The 22,906-nt window shown below is 43.7% G+C and overlaps 1 protein-coding gene across 1 annotated transcript; it reads right to left on the bottom strand.

The window, feature by feature from the left end:
* Window positions 1-504: 504 nt before the first annotated feature.
* On the bottom strand, window positions 505-22,724 carry LOC135177442 (protein zyg-11 homolog B). The gene is made up of 14 exons (XM_064147401.1): window positions 22,373-22,724; window positions 16,034-16,199; window positions 13,044-13,798; window positions 10,131-10,271; window positions 8,727-8,903; window positions 8,526-8,590; window positions 7,850-7,949; window positions 7,719-7,769; window positions 6,913-7,074; window positions 6,750-6,797; window positions 5,931-6,128; window positions 5,785-5,837; window positions 5,170-5,267; window positions 505-3,071 (listed from the first exon to the last, which is right to left on the bottom strand). The coding sequence occupies exons 1-14, from the start codon at window positions 22,373-22,375 to the stop codon at window positions 2,881-2,883; spliced, it is 2,208 nt and encodes a 735-aa protein (XP_064003471.1). The 5' UTR covers window positions 22,376-22,724; the 3' UTR covers window positions 505-2,880.
* Between the last annotated feature and the right edge of the window lie 182 nt (window positions 22,725-22,906).

Raw genomic sequence — 22,906 nt, 5'->3', positions numbered from 1 at the left:
GTCTAGTCAGGAGTAGGGGAGGAGCTTTGACTCACCATAAGCAAATTAAAGCAACCACAAAAACAGGCTGAACACATGCTGCATCCAAACATTGAAAGAGAAAACAAAGTAGCCCACCTCGCTCTGCAGAGCAAGTCAGCTTACAAAGAAAGAAAACCTTCCTAAGCTTGTTTCTCTTTATCAGTGTTTTCCCAACTAGTCAAAGCAAGCAGCATTCACACAGAGCCATGGCATTTGCCCCCAGAGCTGTTTGGAACAGCTCAGAACATTGAGCTGCCACCCCAACAACTGAACTTGCAGCTCTCTCCTATCAGTCCCTGAAGGTGCACAGAGATGTAGCCACCCAGACAGCTTGGCCACATTACCTCTGTCCTATTACCTATTTTCTCCTGTGAAGTTATTTTCTCCCTCTGCTTAGAGCTTCTCCAGCACTGAGACAGGCCACACCATTTAGCTCTATGTCATCTTTCCTGGAGTGGAGCTTTCAAGCAAAAAATGCATTGGTATGGTTAAAGAAAGCTGGGTTTAATCAAAATACACTTACAAAACCTCTTACCACATTGCAGCTTGGGGACACTTCATGTCTGGAAGCAAAATAGTGTTATACTTGTAGCAGAAGTTAACAGAGTTCTGTGGGTGAGGTAACCTTATTAGATCATACCTGTGCAAGTTTCCTGTGTAAAGATCTGCAAAGGTAAAGCACAATCAGGATCTTCAGCCTTCAAAAAAAGACAACACATGCCCCAGGTGAAATACAAAGGGTTTAAAGTTCTTTCCAGAATTACTCTGCCCTGGCAGGAACTCCTGTAGCTGCACAGGAATGGGAGGAGACCTTCCTGCAACTCTCACCTGCAAGTAAATTTAGTGGGTTTAGACCTTGTATGCATTCATACTTTCAAGCTAAAAAGAATTCTGCTCACTTTGCCTGAAGCATTTGGAACAAAACAAGAAGGGCATGGAAAAATCATTTACAATCTGTGCCTGTGAGTTGCAGAGCTTGACAAAGTGACACCTTCACCAGCTGGCCTGATGCCACTATCACATTCATTTTGTGCTCCATAGAGATTATCTTTTTGCCCCACAGTCCTAGTTAGGATGCTTCAGCAAGTTCTCCTGTTACTAGGAGAAACCAGTGCTGGAAGGAGGGTTGCCATCTTTATGTCAAAATCTTGTAGCAATTGATTTATCTTCATTCTATTAACAGCTGTTTGGACAAGCTTTGTGCTCCACTTCTGCTACGAAGTTTCCATTGTGTGAGGTCCCACAGCAGATATCTCAAGGGCGTCAGGCAAAGGCCTGCAAGACCATTTGTCGTACTCGAAACCACCTTCATCTTTCAAAGCTAAAACCACTTTACCTTCAACTCAAGAAAAACATGCATAACCAGCTCCACACAAAAAAGTGATGCTAGCCAAATTAGATCTTCACACAGCAAGCAATGAGACAATATTGCTTCAATTCCTGCTGTTGGAATACACAGTATCTAGATTACTGAAGATCAGAAGTGATGCTTTTATTTGAAGGATGGAAGCTGGGAGAGGGAAGGAGGTAAAAATAGTAAAATATGCTCATCATGAAGAAGCCATCCCTGCTGGTAAGCTACGAAAGAAGTTTTCTTTTGAAACTCAATTACCAATCTATTTACAGGAGAGTCTCTGAGTATCAGTCAGTTGCCATGGAAATACGGAGACTAACCAGATAAACAAACCCAGCCCCTTAACTGAAATTCAATTTGAATGGACATGCAGTTTGCTTCCCTCACTTGTACTTTCTCAGGCACCTGGTATGCAGTGCAAGGGAAACCCACAGGTAACCAAGAGAGGAGCTGGAACAACAGATCTTTATGTAAAAAGTTCACACTCCACAGAACAAGGCAATTGACATAGAGCTTACAGGGAACATTGGGCAGCAGTTTGCACTGTGATGGCTGGGAAATAGAATTCACTGCACAATACCAATGGAGTATTTACAGAAAACAGAGCAATCATTAGTCTCTTATAAATAAGGTGACCAAATATCCCGGGCCTCCTACCAAGACATGCAATCCCCTTCATGATGAAGGCAAGTCAGGGTTTTGCTCTAATGAGCCTTTTCCTTTTCCTATCAGTATTCTAAAACCAGAAGAGATTATCACACACAACCAAAAGTAGTCGAGCATCAACAAAACCCCATTACCACGTTTAAAATCTCAAGCTTAGTTGATCCTTTTAGCAGTGTGTCTCCTCTTCGTCCTGTTTCTATTGCTTTATTTTAGCAGGTTTCCCCCTTTCCCTGATGCAATATTGGTCCTCACCTCACTGAGAGCAGGGAGGACTCAGGAGAGTTGTACTGCAGAAAGGATTGTTGTAGCAGGAAGGAAAATGAAGGAACACAGCTTGCAGGCCAAAGGAAATTGTGTTTAGAAGGGTTATGAGAGAATGGACATTCTGGTCACCTTACTTACAAGTCTCACTGTACCTGCATGCATGCACTCTTGTTTTAATCTGCAGAAGTGTTGAATCTCACAACCACACAATTCTAGTCAAACACCAAACTGCACCAGTGGTATGAACGGCAATCGTAGGGGTGGAAGTACTCTCTCCCAGCAGTCACAACCTGAGGTGTTCCTAGGAGTCCTTCTCCAGCTGTGCACATTGATCTGTACAAGTCCCAACTCTCCGTAGCCAGCAGCAATCCTGCAGGTGTGACCAGCTCAAGCAGTGACCCTTTCCACGTTGCAGCTGCAGTTGCCATTCAAGTGGACATTCACCAAAGGTTCTGGGTACCGCAGCTTGTCAAATCACTTAATGGTGACCACTATGTTACGAGTTACTCCCAACTACACACACACCAGAAGGGATTACTACAGAGACAAGACTTCACGCTCCTCTACCTGCAGCTTCAATTTGGTTTGCTTGGTGGCTGTTTCCTGCAGGGAGGTGGTCTTCCATGGCGTGTGATGTGCTTCTCCAAGCTGTCCAGGATGGCAATGGCAATCCTCTGCACGTGTGGATCCGTCTGGACATTCTCCTTGATGTTGTATAAATGCTGCAAACCACCCTCTTCAATTAACATGCTGCAGTACCTGGCAGCTGAAATTGGAATTAGCAAAACGTAGCAATTACCTAGGGTCAGTGTGAACATGGATCTGACTCACCTTCACCTCCTAAAGCAAGCAGCTTTAGTTGCTCCCTAAACTGTCTACACTTTAACAAGTGACAACAGAGTTGTTTGGACAGGACATCAATCATCATCAGGTCTGTTTCCACATCTGTCTTAGCTGACTGGAAACTGCATTGTCCTATGCACTATGTTCTCTCTGTCTCCTCTACAGCCATTTGAAACAACATTCCCAAATGTTAAGAAACGGGAATTAGAAGCATCAGCCTCTCTAAGCATCCAGGTTAAAACACCACCTCTACCAAAACATGCTACCAGATATACCAGGCTTGTCAAACTTGTTCCTTCCAGAGCAGTTTGCTGAACACTGTTTCTAAGCTTTACCTAGTTATGTTTTGCTCTGAATGCCTTTGCAGGATAAAATTCCACTTCTCTTTCCACCCTTGGTCCTGATTTTTCAAAACTCAAAGCACCCCCACACCAGCTCTGGTGTTGCTATGTGCAGGGAGCAGCTATGAAGAGAGACAAATGTTTAATTAACATGCAAGCTTCAGGAGTTGATACCAGAAGGTCAGGATACTGGAATGTAATCCACAGAGCATTACCTCAGAGGTGCCCAATTTCACAATTCAGTGAGGCAACACCAGAGCTGTTCAGTGCTGACATGCAGCATTTCACTGGGGATCATATTTACTGCCAGGCTACTAATATTTTTATTAGATTACTCTTCGAGGTGGACATAATATGCAGAGGCAGCAAAAGGAGGAAAAAAGCAAACAAGAAAAATGAATCCCATTAACTCCAGACTACTTTTCATCTTCATATAAAAGAAGAGGCTAAAACGAAACACTGCTCCTCTCCAGGGCAAAAAGTCTCCTTGGTGACAAGCATCATAAGACCAAGACTTCATCCCAAATTAAACACAATTTCCCTCAGAGCAAGTTACTGCATTTTCTATCAAATGTTTGGTTTCCCTGCAACTTTGTCCAGAAGCTTTTGGAACCAACTACTCTGAGAACTAACCTTGATCTCAAATCAGGCTCTCCTTTCTAGAGAGCAGCATAAACCTCTGTGGCATGCTGAAAAGCTCAAAAAGAAACACCAAAAATAGAACAAAATAGGACCATGCTAGTTTAACAGGGTTGAGGCACAGATCAAAGCTACAGGGCCTTAATCAAAACTGCTACCTCGAATGTGAGCAGTGGAACAGCTTTGTCAGACCAGGCCTACTTCAACATGAGTGAAGTGCTCACAGCTCCCTGGACAGTGTACCCTGTCTCAGCACACTTGAAGCTTTACAAAGAGCAGGACACTAGTACTTCATCTGCAGTTCTGTATTATGACATGTATATTGTTTGGTCCTGAACAGATGTAGAAACAGTGATAAACAAATACACTGCTGTCAAGAAGGTTAAAAACTGGCACAGAAATAACTTTTACTACTTAAGAGGAAAGCTACTTTCTATCTGGCAGATCACACCAGATATTTGTGGTACAAAAAGAGAAGTAAAATCCAGGAAGGTTTCACCACTCTTTCACTCAGATATGCTCAGCGGATTTCTTTCTTTCCACATCATATGCTCTCAAATTATTTTACAAACAAGACAATGGTGTTCTCATTTTGCAGGTGGGGAAAGAGATTATGAAACTGAGCTTCATCTCACAGCAAGTTATGGCCAAAAGGTGATTAGAGACAAGGATTACCTACAACTTCTGTTTTGATAGCAAGAGACAGCTAACTGCTGCAATCGCTGTTCTTAATTTGAAATATATTTGGTGCCCATTATTAATATTTATATTTCTGAATAAATTACCCTGCTCAAGCCAAACCTGCCCTTAACCCATGTCCACATTCTGCAACGAATAATGTACATTTAGCACTAACACTTCAGTAAATAAAAAGGACAGAAAGAACTTTCATTACTCCTTTTTCCTGTCCCATTTAAGTGTCCCCCGCTAAGTGTTACTGCTCCAGAGGAGTGAGTACCCTAAGAGTTCTTCTGTTTCCCACACTGGTGACTAACATGCTAACAAGGAAGAATTTTAAGGGTAGTGTTATTTAATACATACGGTTTTTACTGCAGACATGCTGCATGGCCCACACAGCCCATAACTGGACACCAGGTGTCATGAAACAGCCAAGTAGAGGAAAAAACGGATTGAAAGACCTGTGAAAAAAGGAGAGGAACAGCAACTCACTTTACTACTATGTCTTATTATCTCAAAGGTCATGCATTCTCCACTCAGCTACAGATTTAACTGGGAAAAGGGCTTGAGAAACAAGTTTTAGATGCATCAGGGGAGCCTTTTGATGTACTTTTTTGGTCTCAAGCCTCCTTACCTAGGACAGATAGTGCTAACCTGATGCTAGCCTATATAAACTTGCTGGTTAATCTTTGTGTCCAAGTCTCCTAGCAGGCAGGCAGCAGAACATCTTTAACAAGAAAGCAGCAGGATGACATTAGAGAACAGCTTCAACAGAGAAACAACATTACATTTTCCTTTTACAGGAGCCTCTAACCTTCACTGGTCACACAGGGAAAAGTCACATGCTGTATACTTTCAGCCAGTAGGTCTTTGTCCACCAGACAAAACCACGTCTGGTTAGCATTTCACTCACTTTGGGAACAGGTTTTAAGTCTAGCTCAGTTTAGTTTCCAAACTCTAAATGAAGACAATAGTTACCTGTAAGCCACCATCTCACATTCTGGAGTTGGCCAATTCAAAATGGCAGAATGCTGCAAAATACAGAACCAAGAACACCCATTGTTAAATACAAACATTGACCAAAACACGAAAGATTATGACAAAATTCACTATGATTTCTGTACCAGCTGTTCCAGGAGGGATGTCCTCTGGCTGCGACTTAATGTCCAGGCCTGCTCTCCTCGAGATATCAAGTGCGCAATAATCCCTGCCGCAAAGTAACTAACTTCCACCTCCACGCTGTGCAGTAATTTACTGATGTGGTCTATAAAGTCCTTCCACATTAGTTCAGAATGGAGCTCTTTAACTTCAGCTATGTTATTCTGGAAGGAAACAAAACAAAACCAAACAAAAAAAAACAACAAAAGAGAAGATATCAGCGGAAAGAAATCCCCACGAGGGAGAGAAACAAACTTGAGTTACACTGTGTGAGTAAATAGAGATAGAAGATCTTCATACATCCAAATGACCACCAGATCTCAAAACACTACTTCTGCTTTTGAAAACTTCCCTGGCTACTGCAGGAATTTGCCTCAAAACAAAGAGGTTCTCCTAAGTCCTTTTAGGTCATTAGCATGCAGATTACACTAACTTAAAGGCTAACTATAAAATTTCCAACCACAGTTGCAGCCAACTTCAGTAGTGCACAGTTCTGGATTCCCACTGGGTTTTCAGCCTGCTTTTTTTCATTTGGACTCACCTGAAGCTTCCCTTACTGCCCTTTCTTTTCTTGCTTATTGTAACCACCAAATTCAATCTAGCTACTGCAGAACTGGTAACACAGGACCAAAAACATCACTTGTGAATAATGCACAGGAGAAACATTAAAGAGGAATGTAAAATTATGAGACTAATTTCAAGGCAGGAAAAAGTAATTTACAAAAAATAGATCAATATTAAAACACATATTTAAGGCCTTTATTTTTTTTTCTTTTTCATCTCACCAGAAGTCCAAGAACTTTCTGTTGGATGGATGATTCAGATGGAAAAGACTGTGGAAAAAAAAAAAAAGAAACAAAGCATAGGTAACCATTTTGGTTTCTAACTGAAAGAATGTCAGTTCTGAAGTGATGCTGATAGTCCAGCATCAAAAGCAGTACTCCTCACCTCTAAGACTCTCATGAAAAGTTCTAGCCCTTGGTTTTCAATGAAATGTCGACACGTTGTTGGAGATTCATCAGTGAGGTTCCAAAGTGCACTCAGAGTGAACTTGAGGGTAGTATCTACAAGATTCTGATTTGTTTTCTGTTTAACTATTTGCAGAAGTTGCTGAAAAACAAAACAAAAAGCCCTTCCCAGTGACGATTGTGTATCAAAACATTGCATTAGCTCCTCTGCTTCTCTCTGCACTGCCCAGAGTGATGCACAGCTATCACCCATGTGCAGAGTAAAGACCTACTTGTTTAGGGTCACTCTACGCAAAAGAAACCTCAGCTAGTAAACTTTTCACCTGCTCTTTGAACGAGTCTGTCTGCTAGAGGAACTCCTCTGTTCTCACCATAATTACACGGGCAGTACTTGGACAGCACAATATCATCCACACACCTCTCGACACCACATGAACACTAACAGCACCAACCGTTTACTTCAGGTGTTCCCCTCTGGAACATCTCTTGTCTCACACAATGCATTTCCAACCAAGAGATTTTTGGGTTACTATTTTACTTTGTCAAAGTTTTTCCACTTCAGCTCCTTTTCCATCTGTTCTAACACATCTCATTGCCACTGTCTCTGGTACCATCCCTAACAAATTCTCTGGGCTTTTCTCTCCTAAAGAGCTCTGAAATTCACACCAGTTAATGTGTTCTTAGAATTCTACCTCCTTAACTTTAATCTGTACCTTCAGGAATACTGTTGGCACGACCAGCTGGAGAGGATGCTATTTCTGACCATCAGGAAAGTGTCTGACTTACCCTAACAATGAAGAGTTCTGCTCCAAGTTGAGCTGTTTGCTCTGTTGAAAGCTGCCAAACAAACAAAAGCATATCAATGATTTTCTGAGACTTTAGAAATGTTACCTCAGCTCAAAGCTTCAGGTCCATACCTTTGCAGCAAGAATGGAAATTATAGCTACAGCCATCCTCTGCATGTTTTGGTCTTCGTGATTGCACAGCCACTGCATAACAAGTTTGGCTGCTTCAAACCTGGAAGTTAGAAATAAACTTAATTTTCAGAGGTACCGTAATTCTTAGTAAGAGGAATATGTACTTAGATAACACATCAGATAGAAATTCATGCAAGACAAAAGAAACCAGAAGTAGTATGCCTTGCACCAAAACATGTAGAAATACAGAGTGAAATTACAAGTACTGCACAAGCCTCAGGCAGCTTTGAGTTGTTTGCTTAGGGTCTCTTAATCTAATTATCTATCAAAGTGCATAGGAACTTCTTCCAAAGAGAGAAGAAAAATCTGGCATGCTCTTCTGAAACATCAGACCAATGCACTTCAAAGCATTTAAGCAGAAAAAAATCTTTGCAAAAACCAGTCCCATAACTCCCCAGAGAAATCCTGATTTCTATCACACACAGGTGAAGCAAACCCCATCTTTATACCTTGCAGATCTACGTTCAGTTGTCAATTACAGGCCCAAAACAATGTAGGCCTGGGGTGACTGACGCCGAGCAAAACTGAGAGCAGAGACAAACGTTCTGAAGGAACAAACAAAGAGAAAATCCTTCTGCCATACTAGAACCAGTTGTAGCCGAGGCAGAAAACTTGCCTGTTAAAGGGGACATCCTGGAGGATCCTGTCACTGCAGAGTGAAAGCAGGCAATTCTTCTGCAGCTGTGAGACACAAGAGAGTCATCTTGTCAGAGACACATAGATCTGAATACTGAACATACTGCCATGGGGCAATGAGGTGTGGATCACACCAAAGGTATGTCCACAAGATAGGGAACGAAGACATTTCACCTCTTACCTGTTGGTGATTTGGGAAGTGCTCCATGGCCTTCAGGAGCAAATGGGTGACATCAGCCAGGAGGCGCACAGGCATGCCTGCTGCCAGGTCCTGCTTGGTCAGGTTAAAGACACATGCACTTGCTGCTAACTGTACAGGTAGGTTCAGGGGGTGGTTTCTCATTCCAATAACCACAAGCTGAAATGAAAAAGTTTGGCCCACATTAGGGACATGCGTTCATCCCCCAAGAGCAATCCACTGCTGCTGGAGCCCCCAGCAATGACTCACAGCACCCGGCTTCTGCTTCCCTTTTCCTAAAATGAAAATTCCATCTGGTCTGATTTTGAGCAGAAGGAAATGTTCCTTCTGAGAGTTAATGATTCAAAATTGACAGCTCCTATCTCTCCAAGTCCTTTTGCACTGCTATCAACAGTGTCTCAAAGGAGAGGCTGCACAAAATTGAAGAGATTCCTAGAAAGATCCAGAGTTCACTTTACACACTAGGAGCAGAACCATCAAACTCTTTCAGAGGAGAATGAGGTGGGACATAGTTTCTGCAGCATAATAGGAACAACATAGTGACTTGCTGTTTGGTGACTAGCCATTTCAGATCACGTCCCAGGCTGCTGGCTCAGGACACGTTTTGCATGGCTTCCTCCTGAATTACACTCTTGGCCATGTATGTTGGCTGTGATCTCATCTAAGAAAACACTCTTCTTATTGGTTATTGACTGCCAAAGTCTTTTTGGTAGTGCAGCCAACACATCCAAGGTCACTTGCTCAACATCGATGAAGATGAGAAAAACAAACACCATCTGTCCTACTGATGCCTCTTTTTACCACCACAGTAAAAGTGATCCCATCTCTGATACCCTAAACACAGAATGTCAATGCCTGGGATGGACTTCTATGGAAGTTTCTAGGATTTTTCCAAATTAAACCCAATATAATACACTGATATTTATTAAATTGCTATCATACTAGAAGGTGGCCACAGAGTGAAATATCACTGAATTACCCCCTTGTTATTACAATTGTGTAAGCATCAACAAAAGGTACTGCTGCAATTGGGAAATAAGACTAAACGGACCTCTTAGTTGACCAGCACAGGTATGTTCTAGAAACAGAATTTGGGACCCAAAGAAAGCTTCCTATTATATTAAAATTACATGAAAAAAATAACTTAGTGCTATTTAATTTAGATACTATTAGCCCATCTGGATTTTACCTAATAAAACACTACAGAGCATCTTCTACATCACCACTATCTAAAAAGCTGTTCCTTTTTCATCTAATATTACAAATCTTAAAAATCACAGTCAAAAAAAAAAGAAAAATATCTAAAGCTTATCAAATAAATGCCACAAGGGTTTGGGGGTGGGCTCAGTTTAAGGAACAATGCATGGCAAAAGTGAGTTATTTTACCTTTAAAATTTCAGGCTTTGTTTTTTCCATGACATGTGTGAGGCTGAACAAATGGAAGAGTGCCTCTCTCACAAAGAAGGCTCGCTCGCTGTAGCGCTTCAGCGCCTCAGAGATCTGAGTTTCGTTGGCTTCCCCTGACACCTGTGAACAGAGCAATCATCTTTAGTTCAAGGTGACATCGATTTTGCTTAAAAGAATTTGTTCTTAGAAAGTGTGAAGCTGCACTTCCAAAAGAGGTGATATTTTTAGCCAAATCCTTCAGTAAGCAACAGATGCCTTTATCTGGACAAATTAACCCACAACTATACAACATTCCATCATTCTTCATGAAGAATAATCCACATTTGAAGCCTAATTTTGGCTTAAGGCACCTCCTTAGCAAAGCTTTATGAAACCACTCGGTAGAAGCAGCACTTCACCACTAACAAGAGCTGTTTATGTGGCAGCAAATGCCTGAAAGCACTGTGCACAACTGAACACTCAGTCAAACGCAGCTGACCAACTGATGAAGGTGGTATTTTGGCTACAATTCTGGAGGTTCTAGCTCAAACAATAAAGGCAATATTTCTATTCTTTGTCTTCATCAAGTTTCCTGCAAACTATAGCTGTGGCAATAGCTTTGCAGCACTATATTCACAGAATGGTTTGGATTGGAAGGGACTTTGAAAACCTTCTAGTTCCAAACCCCCTGCCATGGGACATCTCTCACTGAACCAGGTTGCCCAAGGCCTCATCCAACCTGGCCTTGGCACCTCCAGGGAGAGGGCATTCATGACCACCTGCCAGCTTAAATCCCCTCGCTCCTGTCCTATCACTACAAAGCCTTGTGTTAAAGAACCCGTGCAAAAAAATCCACAAAAATCAGACTTCAAATACACATGAAAACTAACCAATGAGCTAACACAGGCCAAGGTTGCATTAGAAACTGAGTTGCTGCTGAGCTGACGTTCTGAATGTTAACACTCAGCTGCAATTTTTTCCACCTCCCAATCTGCTGCAGTTTCCATTTAACTGTATTTTACCTGCTTGCTAAGTGTCAGTTGTGTAAGTGTAGAGGGCTTGTTCCTCAAGCCCTACTGCTCAATGAATTGTTGATGCAGTCATTGTTTGTTAAAGAGAAGCATGCAGAAGTCCTCCATAATGTGCCACACAAGGAAAAGCAAACGTTCAGGGATCCAAGTGCCACATTCTGTGCATCCTGTGCTGTACAGAGCCATGTCCTTTCAAACTGCTCCACCAGAAACATAAGGCAGCCTTGAGAGAACTGACACCGACTTGGATTTTGCTTTATATTCTCTAATGATTAGAGCAGGGCAATCATATCTACTGACAGGTTTTGCAGTTATACACCATAGGAAGAATTTTCACCTGGCTTCACATTTTCAACTCTCATGTCTGCCCAGTGTTCACTCCATCATCAGACTTTGCAGGACTGCTGCAAGGACAGCAAGGGTTTACCTCTGCTGCCTCCCTGACTGCTCTGCCTTGTTTCTTCTTTAGCAGTATCTAGACTAAGCAGATTAATAATTCAGCACAGTCACCAAAAAAAAAAAAAAAAAAATTCAGGCCACACAACAACAAAAGGCAAAACAACCCAGTTTGCTGCTTAGAGTCTCTTCTTGACAACTATGCTTTAAAAGGAAAAAGAAAGAAGAAAGAACAACAAGGTATATTTTGGCTAACTGCACTGCTACAGTTCCATCACTAGAACCTTCTTCCTCCCTGCCTTTTCACAACACAGCCACTAGTATGAAGCATGCACTGGAAAGAACAAGGATTACACAGAACTGTTTCATCCCAAATATTAGGTGTCAGTTCCTGATGCTGTACATCATCGTGCCAAACGGGACCTTGCTTTCCCCCCCTATGTATTTTGACACTCATATACATCACTATAAGCTGTGATTATCAAGTATTCAAGAGACCTAGCCAGTAAGAGCTGTTGAAAGTTCCAGGGGGAAAAATGATTATACAGTTATGTAGCTACGTAATCTCACTTGCCTAGAACAAGAGCATTCTGAACTTCAAAACTGAAGTGCAAACATGAACTTGCACAGGAGGCAGACTAAACTATGGGCACATTATGCACACTCTTCCTCATTTCATCTGCTGTTTCCATCATCCTTATGGCACAACAGAAAACTAAACTCAAAGGTGATATAATACTGACACTGGCATGTCTATAACAATTATTTGTTCTGTATTTCTGACCCCTTCCCAGCAAGGACAGAGTAAGTAAGGCTCATTCTCCAGCATGTGCATGCATGTTCTACAGCACAGGGCATGGGGTCCTATTGTCTGGCACTAAAAGATAAACAGATGCACTTCTGCCAGCATCGGCTCATCCTAAGGAGCTGAATACTTTAGGAGCTGTTCAGGAAGAAGAAGTCGTTGCTTCTTATATGTTCATCACCAAGAGATCTTTCCAGGTGGGTAGAACTATTGTAATAAGAAACAGAAGTGGTGATGGAGTAGAAGAGCAGCTCTGTTAATACATTTTATTCTATCTGCTGTGTTAATTATGAACTGCTCAAAGCTTATGCAAATTGTACCTCCACCTTTTGCACACTGCTGCCTCATGCTAGACATTTTGCTGAGATCCAGAGAACATTATTCCAGGGACTGACTTCAGACTATAAGTTTGGCTCTTTTAGATCTGCTATGCTAAAGCTCACTGAAAAGGCAATGAAGAGAGATGCTTTTTACAACAGTACCATGTAAATCAGGCGGTTTCAGTTTCTGTGCCAGGATTAAGTAAGAATCTGACACAAAGCCAGCAATTACAATTAACAGTTACCAAAAAAAGTATCTATGGCCTCCTCCTGTGACAGCCACATACATTTGTTACACATTACCAGTTCTATTTTTCCAGCACATTGCCATTTTTCAGTAAAATTAACTCCCCCACTTAACCTTTAGGTTTCCTTCTCCTGTCAGGAATTCGGAGTAGCCCGCGTCAGTAGCCAGAAGTCCTACAAACTGCATGGTGGGGCGCTGCTGGATGAAGGCCTCTACGGCTTTATCCGTAACATGCTTCCGTCCAGAAATGTCCAGAGACACCAGGTTGGGCAAGATATCCTTCTGCTCCAGCAAACGCAGAGCTATGTCTGATGTGAACTGTTTGTCATCTGAAATGTCAAGGTGGTTCAGGTATTTGAGTTCTCTGATAACATCCAGAATCTGAGTGGTGGTCATTTTCAAGCATTTCAGGTGATGCATGGTCAAGGACTTGAGGCGGTCTTTGCAGGTGAGGAGCGCTGTTATGTCGGTGACAGAGGTGTTCGATATATCCAGACTTTCTAATCTAGGAAGAGAAGCAACATCTGCCAAGTCCTCGTTGTAGAACAGAACATTGGTGATACTCAGTGCACGCAGCCCAGACAGCTGACTGAAGCACCTCTCGTACGGGTCTTCCAAGGACAGAGTCAGTGAGTTCAGCACGAGGCATTGCAGGTTTTGTTGGATCCATTTATTGCTGCCGAGTCCACTTATAATGTCTGTGATGGTGATATCTGCGTTTACCCCAGTAGCATCAAGTTCCACCAGCTTGTGATGGCAGAAGGCTTTCCGGAAGGCCACGGCAGAGATCTTGGCCTTGCGGATGCAGGCTCGCTTCAGGCGCATCTGGGTGCCCCGGAAGATGCCCACGGTCCCATCGTTAAGCAGCCCTGATGGGAAACAGTGTTAGTGCTCGGCCCCAGGCTTGCACAGCGTCACTAACCTAAGGCTGCAAAGGGTTAACAAAAGGAAATTCGTAGCCAAGTGGAAATTCATTATCAGGGACCACTATAGCACTGATCCCAAAAGCCAGTGCTGCAGATTCCACTTAGATGATGATGGTATCACTTTGAGAAGACAATAGACTGGAGCACCTATTACAAGAAAGATATGGACGTACTGGAACATGTCCAGAAAAGGGCTACAAGGATGATCAGAGGGCTGGAGATCCTCTCCAATGAGGACAGGCTGAGAGAGCTGAGGTTATTCAGTTTGGAGAAAAGAGGGCTCTGAGGAGACCTTACTGTGGCCTTCCAGTATCTGAAGGGGGCTACAAGAAACCTGAAGAGTGTCAGGCAGTGATAGCACTGGAGGGAATGGATCCAATCTGGAGGAGGAGAGATTTAGATTAGAGGTTAGAAAGAAGTTATTCACCATGAGGGTGGTGAGACACTGGAACGGTTTGCCCAGGGAGGTGGTGAGAGCTTCATCCCTGGAAGTTTTTAGGCCAGGCTGGATGTGGCTCTGGGCCACCTGGTCTAGTGTGAGGTGTCTCTGCGAATGGCAAGGGGCTTGGAACTTTATGATTCTTGAGGTCCTTTCCAACCCTGACAGTTCTGTGATAAATGCAAAGGCAGTACATGCACAGTACCTGTTTGGTTCCAACATGGAACACACAAACAAAATGTGGATACATTAAAAAAAAAATTCCAGACTGCTGCCCGTATTATCTAGATTTCCTGACTGAACTGCTTAGGAAGCTGCTCAGAACAGAACTTCTGAGAGGTCTTCCATGGTTACATCTCCAGTAACCTCAAGAAAGCACCAGCAGTCAATGATCAGTTCTTATCTTGCTTTAGCTGAATTGCTTAATCCAGCATCTGACTGAATTCCTAAGTAGGACCAATACATTAACCTAAGCTAATTAAGTTCTTCTCCATATCTCTCACAGAGGGTAGGAGTGTTGCTCAGAAACAAGCTGAATGTGAGAAAGAAGTGATTCAAACTGGAGAAAGAGGAGGACAAGGAAGAGGTGGGAAGGAAAGAAAGATAGCAATGATCAAAGGAAATTTAACCAGCTTGCTTGAGATCATTTGCTTTTTGCCTCTGTAGCAAGAAGACTGCCCAAGCAGTCTTGCTGGCATACTGGCAACATTCTAATTGAAATAATGCATTTCTTTCCATGCACAGGATTATCCCAACCACACTGAAAACACCAGGATTTCTTATTTGTATCCTATCAACAGGAGTAGTGCTGTACAAGAAGCTAGATGAGGAGGGCATAGCCGTGCAAGCCAAGTAGGAAGAACGTGTTCTTCTAGCTTCACTCTGGAAGGTTATTAATGCCACCACTCCTAGGCCTTATTTCCAGTCTCCAAGCATACTGAACACAGAAAAGAAACTGATAATGAAAAGGTTTTAATAAAAACACAATTTCCAGCACAGCCTGAAGCCTTGAGTTAGCAGCTGTCTCTGTGACAAAACCTAATAAATATTAAGGATATCGCTGTAAAGAGCAAACGGTTGAGGCATATCTGACCAAGCAGCCAGGGCATCTCTCTGCTGCAGAGAAAGCAATGGGTACCCAGCAGAAAAGGTCAATAAACTAAGTAATTAGAATTTGGTTCAAGAGATGGCAGCCCTCTCCTCAAAACACACTGGCAGAGAGCATGACAGGCCAGTACCTACAGGGTAAGAACTTCAGATGTTTAAACTGCTCCTATGACTGACCGTTTTCAAGCAAAGGATCCCTCTTCATCAGAGGCCTGGAAGAGATGAGAAACTATTTTGATGGAAGTCAGGAGATTTCCTAGTTCAATCACAAGGATATGCAGTAAAGAAAATTCAGTTTGTTGCTCTGTGATATTGAAATATTTGAGTGCTGCTAGAAGTAGGAGAATCAAAGAAATCTTTTCTTTCAAGTGACTGAAAAAATGTTCAGTCAAAGGAACATTAAGTTACAGCCACAGACTCAAAGCAAGGGACTCACTAAGATACTATGATACTATGACTCTGTTTAGAGCCACAGGCAATGTGACACTCAGCTGAAGCAGTGGCAAAGTGACAATAACTGAAATCCTCTAGGAAGAGAATAAGGAACAGAGTTTTTGACACCAAAGCTGCAGCCTCCCCACTCCAGTCATGCATTTGCACTGGTGCCCCACCCCACCCCAAATGGCTGTTACCGTGGAACGCCATTGTCCGCAGCAGCCGATCAGCCACTTCTTGAGGAAACATTCCTGGCTCCTGCAAGCACAGCGTCCCATCCTGCCTCTCCGTGCAGAACTTCTCTAGGTTGGCAGTCAGGAAATTCAAGCAGATATCAAGCAAAGAGTAAGGAGAAGCTTCCTCCTGTCATACGCAAAACACAACAACACAGAGAAGAGTTAGTAGTCATTGAATGAGGCTTCCATTGCTCTCTCCCGGGAGAGGACAGGTAAAGCTTTCTTTTTTGTTGGTCTGATTCTCACTGCAACAGGCAAATATTACATAAAGAGATGTCTCCCCCCTTAGAGCCACACAAACCGATAGGCACTGCCCTTCCCCACTCACTTCTAGAGCCTCACTCAGCCTGGTGTGTTGTGCTTCAGCCCTGCTTGCATTCACAGAGGAAGAAAAGTAATTGCTAGTTAAGATCATTTGAATGTATGAAGTCTACTAGGAATTAATCAACACAGACTGAAGGAAGATTTTAAGTCAGATTTTACTTCTTCATTTAAAGTATTTCTTTTTCAGTGAAGTCAACCCATATTACAGGTCTGCTACCAACCTACATCAGAAAGGCAGAAAGTTTAACACGTTCGTGGGAGCAATTTTTGACACTGAAAAGAGCAGCTCAGATCAAAAAAGGAAACTCCACAATAACTACTTTAGTTACAAATTTTGCACAGCAATAAAGTAACAACTCTTACAGTATTCCTTCTGGTTTGTGAAACCAGTTTCCTCCTCTTTATTCTAAGCACCTGAAAAATCACCTGGTGTAGAGCCCTGGGTAGAAAGGACCGGCAGGACATGAACTTGAACTTTCCCCTCAGAGATTGAGGCTGTATTGATTGACACAGGAAAATATCTGAGGATTTTTCTGACGTGGCTAATAATAGCCTACTGTTTCCAGTCACACATTCATCAACATCAAGAATGACTCCAGCACTGTGAATCGCCCCAGCAGCACACAGGGCATGCCAAGTGACTGGTACGCACTCCCCCAGACAACTCTGGGAATAACAGCATCAACTGGTGCCAGATCTCATCCGTAGGAAAAATTCTATCTTGCCTTTTCTGCTGAAAGTTCTGCAGAAATTCACCTCTTTCCTGGCTCATTTCACTTCTGCTGCTTCTTTTGCCCAATATGCTCACCAAGGAAGCAGAGCAATATATCAAAATAGAAGAAGTATAAAGAAAATTACAGAAATAAGTCTTAGAAGATAAAGTGCATCTGAGGCTGTTTAGTCTGGAGAAGAGAAGACTGAGAGGAGATCTGATCACTATGTACAAATACCTGAGGGGTGAGTGTCAAGTGGCTGGGGCCAACCTCTTTTTGATGGTCAGCAGCAATACCACAAGGAGCAACAGCTACAAAGTGGAACAAAGAAGGTTTCAGCTCAACATGAGGAGAAACGTCTTTACAGTGAGGGTGACAAGAGCCCTGGCACAGGCTGCCCAGAGGAGTTGTGGAGTCTCCTTCTTTGGAGACTTTCAAAACCCACCTAGATGCATTCCCATGCAAACTATCCTAGGGGATCCTGCTTTTGGCAGGGAGATTGGATGATCTCCGGAGGTCCCTTCCAGCCTCTAAGGTTCTGTGATTCTATCTGAAGCCTGGGAGGTACCACATTAGGGAAAAGGTGGAATGGAGCTATCTTTAATGAGTCATGTATTGACAACAGTAAGAAGAGATACAGTGAAGACTTAGGTACAGGTTTGAGAACTAGAAACTCCAAACCATTCCAATCTTGCAGCTTCCAACTCCTTTGACCTTGTTTTGCCAAGTGCTTAACTTTTATTACTTTTTTAAAATCCTGATTATTACATCTTAGTGTTGAAGCAACAGAAGCTACTTTGTGATGCTGCTTCCTCACATCACCAGAAAACAATAGCTTTAGCTGCCTCCAGTCTTAACCTGATACAAAGAAGACGAACAGAATTGAGAACTGCAAACACATTTTGTTTCTCCAGAATGTGCAGCAATGCCTGAAGTATTTCTGATGAGGCAAAACGTCCAACTATTTTAAAACAGTGTATTTTTTAAATGAGAAGAAAACCTTTTCTGTTTAACCTGAAATTAATACACATATCCAGGACACATACGACACAAATCAACAGTCCTTGCTCAAAGGAACATGAAAATTATTCCCACTGAAGCAAAGATATCCTCATCTCCCAACAGTGCTTCCAATTTGCTGCTTAAATATAACAAAAGCAGAGGCTTGGCTGTCTTCAGTCTTTCTGGCATTGTTCCATAATTTCTGCCAGAAAAGCTAAACCCCTTTTATATATAAAAGAAGTGAGCAAACTACAAAAAGAATTTTTAGGCTTGCAGATAGGCTGCTAGCAAATGACTCAGAAAGCTATTTTTTTTCCAGCTAGTACCTCTAATCTGTAATTTGGGGATGGTGTTTTAATTGTCATAAAAAGCAATCCCTTTTGAAGCCCATACAGGACATCTCCATATAATAAAAAAACAAACCAAAACAAACAATCCACAAACAAGGATCAATCACGCTTGCAAACAGCAGAGAATCTTTTGTATTAGCTCCACTTCTATCAGCTAGAGGAGAACTTCGTAGTGTTTCTTCAGCTTGTTGCCAGAAGGCTGAAGAAACACTTAAGGAAGGCTCCTGAGGTAAGCTGGGCAGAGGCTGGGCACTGTTATCTGCACCTAATAAAGTCCTTTGACAAGCATCATAAAAAGTTTCCTAGAGTGACTGCTACTAAAACAGAACAGTTTGGATGTAGTCTATAAACCTTTTATGTGAGCCAGTGGCATTCCTTTTCTCAGCTTCTCTTTACTTAAAGACAACACTGGGCAGTTAAAGACCTCACAATAAAAGCATTCTGTTGGGTTCAAGCCCTTGGCAGGTTAGGATTAAAGTGGTTCCTTCCTCTAGCTGTGCTTCTGGACATCATCTTGAAAACAAACCCAGCACTTCTTTTCAGCTAGGTGCATCTTCTGGTTGCAACAGTCTGACGAGACACTGTCAATGTGTGTCAGCACAGCATTTCTTTTCATTTTAAATAAAGATCACCCAGCAATACCCGAGTAGAACTTTTATTATGTACAGCTGATACCTTCACAGACATCTTAATTATCTGGCATTTCCATGCAACCTCATTTTTTTATTATACAAAATCAATTCAGTGGCCAGAAAAAAATAAACAAAAACAACAAACAGAACACCAACAATAAACATATATATACACACACACAAATAAATTCCCCAGAAGGCAGAATTGCACAGGACATGATGAAAACCCAGGCACCTTCCTCAGCTAAAACACAGATTAGAAGAGTGACATACCTAAAACCAGCCAGGTTACAAACAGCATAAAAGGCAGAGTAACTGCATTTAGATGGGCTTTTGAAACCTTACTGACATTAATACTTTTGAAAAGATAGCTTTAAAAGTGCTCAGTTTTTCCAAGGCAAACAAAGTGTCCGGGAGGGTGTTGGGAACAAACTGCCTGGCTGCTGGCATCTAACAGTAACCCAAGCCATTAGTGGAGTGAAATGGAATACCTGCTTCAACATGATGGCACCCAGTGAGATTATAGCTCACACACTGCTGCAGCTCTCTACCTCCAAGAGCTTATTTTGAAAACTCCTTCAATGCAATGTTGTTGGAATTTATTTAATCTGTATTTCAATATGCAGGTAAAAAAAAAAAAAAAGAGGGAAAAAAAAAAAAAGAGCTTCAAGAGACATATTAAAGTAACTGGAATAAATCAGCAAACCTGTCCAGTTCTGGAGCCCCTATTACAAGAAAAATATGGACGTGCTGGAACATGTCCAGAGAAGGGCCACAAGGATGATCAGAGGGCTGGAGCACCTCTCCTATGAGGGCAGATCGAGATAGTTGGAGTTGTTCAGTTTGGAGAACAAAAGGCTCTGAGGAGACCTTATTGTGTCCTTCCAGTATCTGAACAGGGTTACAAGAAAGCTGGAGGGGGACTTTTTAGGGTGTCAGGTAGTGATAGGAGTGGGGAGAACGGTTCCAAGCTAGAGAAGGGCAGATTTAGATTAGATGGTGAAACACTGACACAGGATGCCCAGGGAGGTGGTAGAAGCCTCATCCATGGATATTTTTAAGGCCAGGATGGATGTGGCTTTAGGCAACTTGATCCAGTGTGAGGTGTCCCTGCCCATAGCATGGGGAGGTAGAACTGGATGATCCTTGAGGTCCCTTCCAGCCCCGATAGTTCTGTGATATATTCCCCAATTTTTATATCTGACTACAGACTCAGTATGACAAAATCCATAGGTGGAAGGTCTCCACGCAGGTACATCTCAAAGAAGGCAATGGAATGCGGGATGAGAGATTTTCTGCTGCTCTTAACAGGTCAGTAGGAAAGTAAGAGGTAACTTAGAGCCTTAGTCTTTGGTGCTGGTCACACCATGTTTCTAACTGTTTTCCTCCTCTCCACAGTCCCAAAACTTTACGTACTTTAAACAGACATTTTTAAGAAGATCAAGAAATATCAACTCAAGCAACGGTCATTGAAACTCGTCTACATGCTAGTAAAGGTAAGGCAGTGAAAACTGGACAATTCCACAACCTAGGTTAAAAGAATGCTTATGTTCTGAAGAAAGCTCAAGGGCAGATTACACTCAGAAATTAAATCTAATATTAAACTATTCCAGCAGAAGTGGGGACATACTGATTAAAGCTGTTGTTGATATAAAGTTGGCAGGAATCATACGAGGTCTGAAATTAAATAGTGTCACATTAAACTGTAGTGAGGCCATCTATTTTAGGACCAATATGAAAAACTTCAGATGAGTTCAGCAAGTAGAAACGACTAGAGAGAAGAACCTGTATGGTTTGCTTAGCCACAAGAAAGCAGCGTGAGGCAGCCATAGAAGGCAACAGGAGAAGCATTAGGTCACTTCCCAAGACACACGGCAACCTCATAAGGCTACTTCTATTAAGAGATACCTGCACCATTTCAGTTTGAACGTAACAGCTACCAGAATGCTGGGGAGGGGGGGAATCATGTTGGGAGCAGGAAAAAATAACCCTGCTTTTCTTAGCTGTGCAGATCAAGAGGTGAGAGAGACAAATGCTGCCTATAAATACAGTACTGTGAATAAAAGCTATAGACGGGGAAAAAAGCCAGTGAGGTGAAGCTGTCTCAGCACAGCAACGAGGGGGCACGAAAATGCCACGAATTCAAATTTTGCCACAGATGTAGATGTCAGTAGATCTAAAAATCAGACAATGAAATTCTACCCTAGTCTGCTGAACAGAACAGCGGGACAAAAGGGACCTACTTTTAAAATAACGATAAAGTTTATTAGGGGATTACAGGAAATTAAGCTTTCAATAACTAGAGATGAGCGCACATAACCCAGGGAGGTCCTGCCAGTCCTTTGAAAGCGAATATGCACACTCATCTCTGAGAGAAGCCAGCAAAGCAGCGCCCATATGCCGTGCTCTAAGGCCTGCCTGCAACAGACGGGCAGCCTCCGGCCGCCAGCTCCGGCTGTCTCCACACTGCAAGCGTTCGGTGGGGCACAACACACAGGGCAGGGAGGCCTAGGCACTGTGCACCCCGCAGGCACCCCGCTTCCAGGGTCACGGCTCTCCCCAGAAAGCCCACACACAAAGAACGTCCTGCTGGGACCGGCGCTGTGCGAGGGCTGCACTGGGCCCAGGCCGGGGAAGGCACAGGCGGCCGCCCTGTCCTGCCCTGCCCTTCACGCCGGCCAAGGAGCGCTGCCCGCCGAGCTGCCCCCTAGTCCTGTGCGGCGGAAAGCCGCCGCTCCGCGGCCCCACAAGGTGCTACTGAGAGGAGCAGGCTAGCGGCAGCGAGGCCAGGCCGGCCATCACCCTCTGGTGATACGGCGCACATGGGGAAGGGCGGCTGCTGCTGCCCCTTCGCACCGTGCGGGGCTCCAGCCTCCTCTCGGCTGGGTCTCGATTGTCCTTTTACATAATCGGTAGGGCGGCAGCCGCGGCGATTACACAACATGAAGGGGAGCGAGAGCTGCCGGCCCGGCTCCGTGTGTGCGTGAGGGGACGGAGCCGCCGCGGCCCCACAGGGTCGCTCCCACCTTTGCCCCTCAGCAGCAGCAGCAGGAGGTGCAGGAGGAACGGCGTGCACCGGAGCCCGCTCCGGCCAACTGCCTCACCTGCTTGAGGGAGCAGGACTCAAGGCGCCGCCATCGCGGCCCCTTCCCCTCATCTGCCCTCGGCCGGCCGCTGTCACCCTGGGGCAGAGGGTTGCCTGCCCGACAGTCCACTCCATCCCCATCCCCAGCTCCTTGGCGGCTCCTCGGCCCGGCGTTGCCCGCGGCGCTCACTTACCATCGTGGCGCTGGGTGCCGGCGACGAGCGCCCAGCGAACCGGGTCCCGGCAGCCTTGCTCCTTTTTTTTTCCCCTTCTTTTTCCCCTTCCCCCCGTTTTTTACTCCTCCCGACCTGGAAGTGAATCTGCTTCAGCCGGCCGGGAAGCAACACTGAACCCGCCTCCTTTAAAGGGGCCGCGCCAAGCACACACTGCCTGCGCCCGGGGAGTCCAGGTATGGGACTGAAACTCGACAAGCTTCGGGAGAAGCGGCTGCAGCTCAATGAACAGCATTGGTTTGGCGTCGTATGGTGTAAGACGTTCCCCGACGCCAAGTTACTTTCATTTTGGAGCAGGGACGAAGCAACGCGAGGCTTCCCAGCGAGTCTGTCCCAGCAAAAGTAGCGGTATGGCATTTCCTTGCCTTTGGGAATTCTGCGTCAGCTTCATGCCTGTTGCTCGCTGATAAACCTCTGTAATTTCAACGTTTCCTGCTCAAACTAGTTTATTCGAGTAGCATTAGCAGTAATCTGCTCCAGTATAATAAGGTTTGC

Source organism: Pogoniulus pusillus, chromosome 8, assembly GCF_015220805.1.
Source record: "Pogoniulus pusillus isolate bPogPus1 chromosome 8, bPogPus1.pri, whole genome shotgun sequence".
NCBI lineage: Eukaryota > Metazoa > Chordata > Aves > Piciformes > Lybiidae > Pogoniulus > Pogoniulus pusillus.
This window is presented reverse-complemented; position numbering and strand designations above follow the sequence as displayed.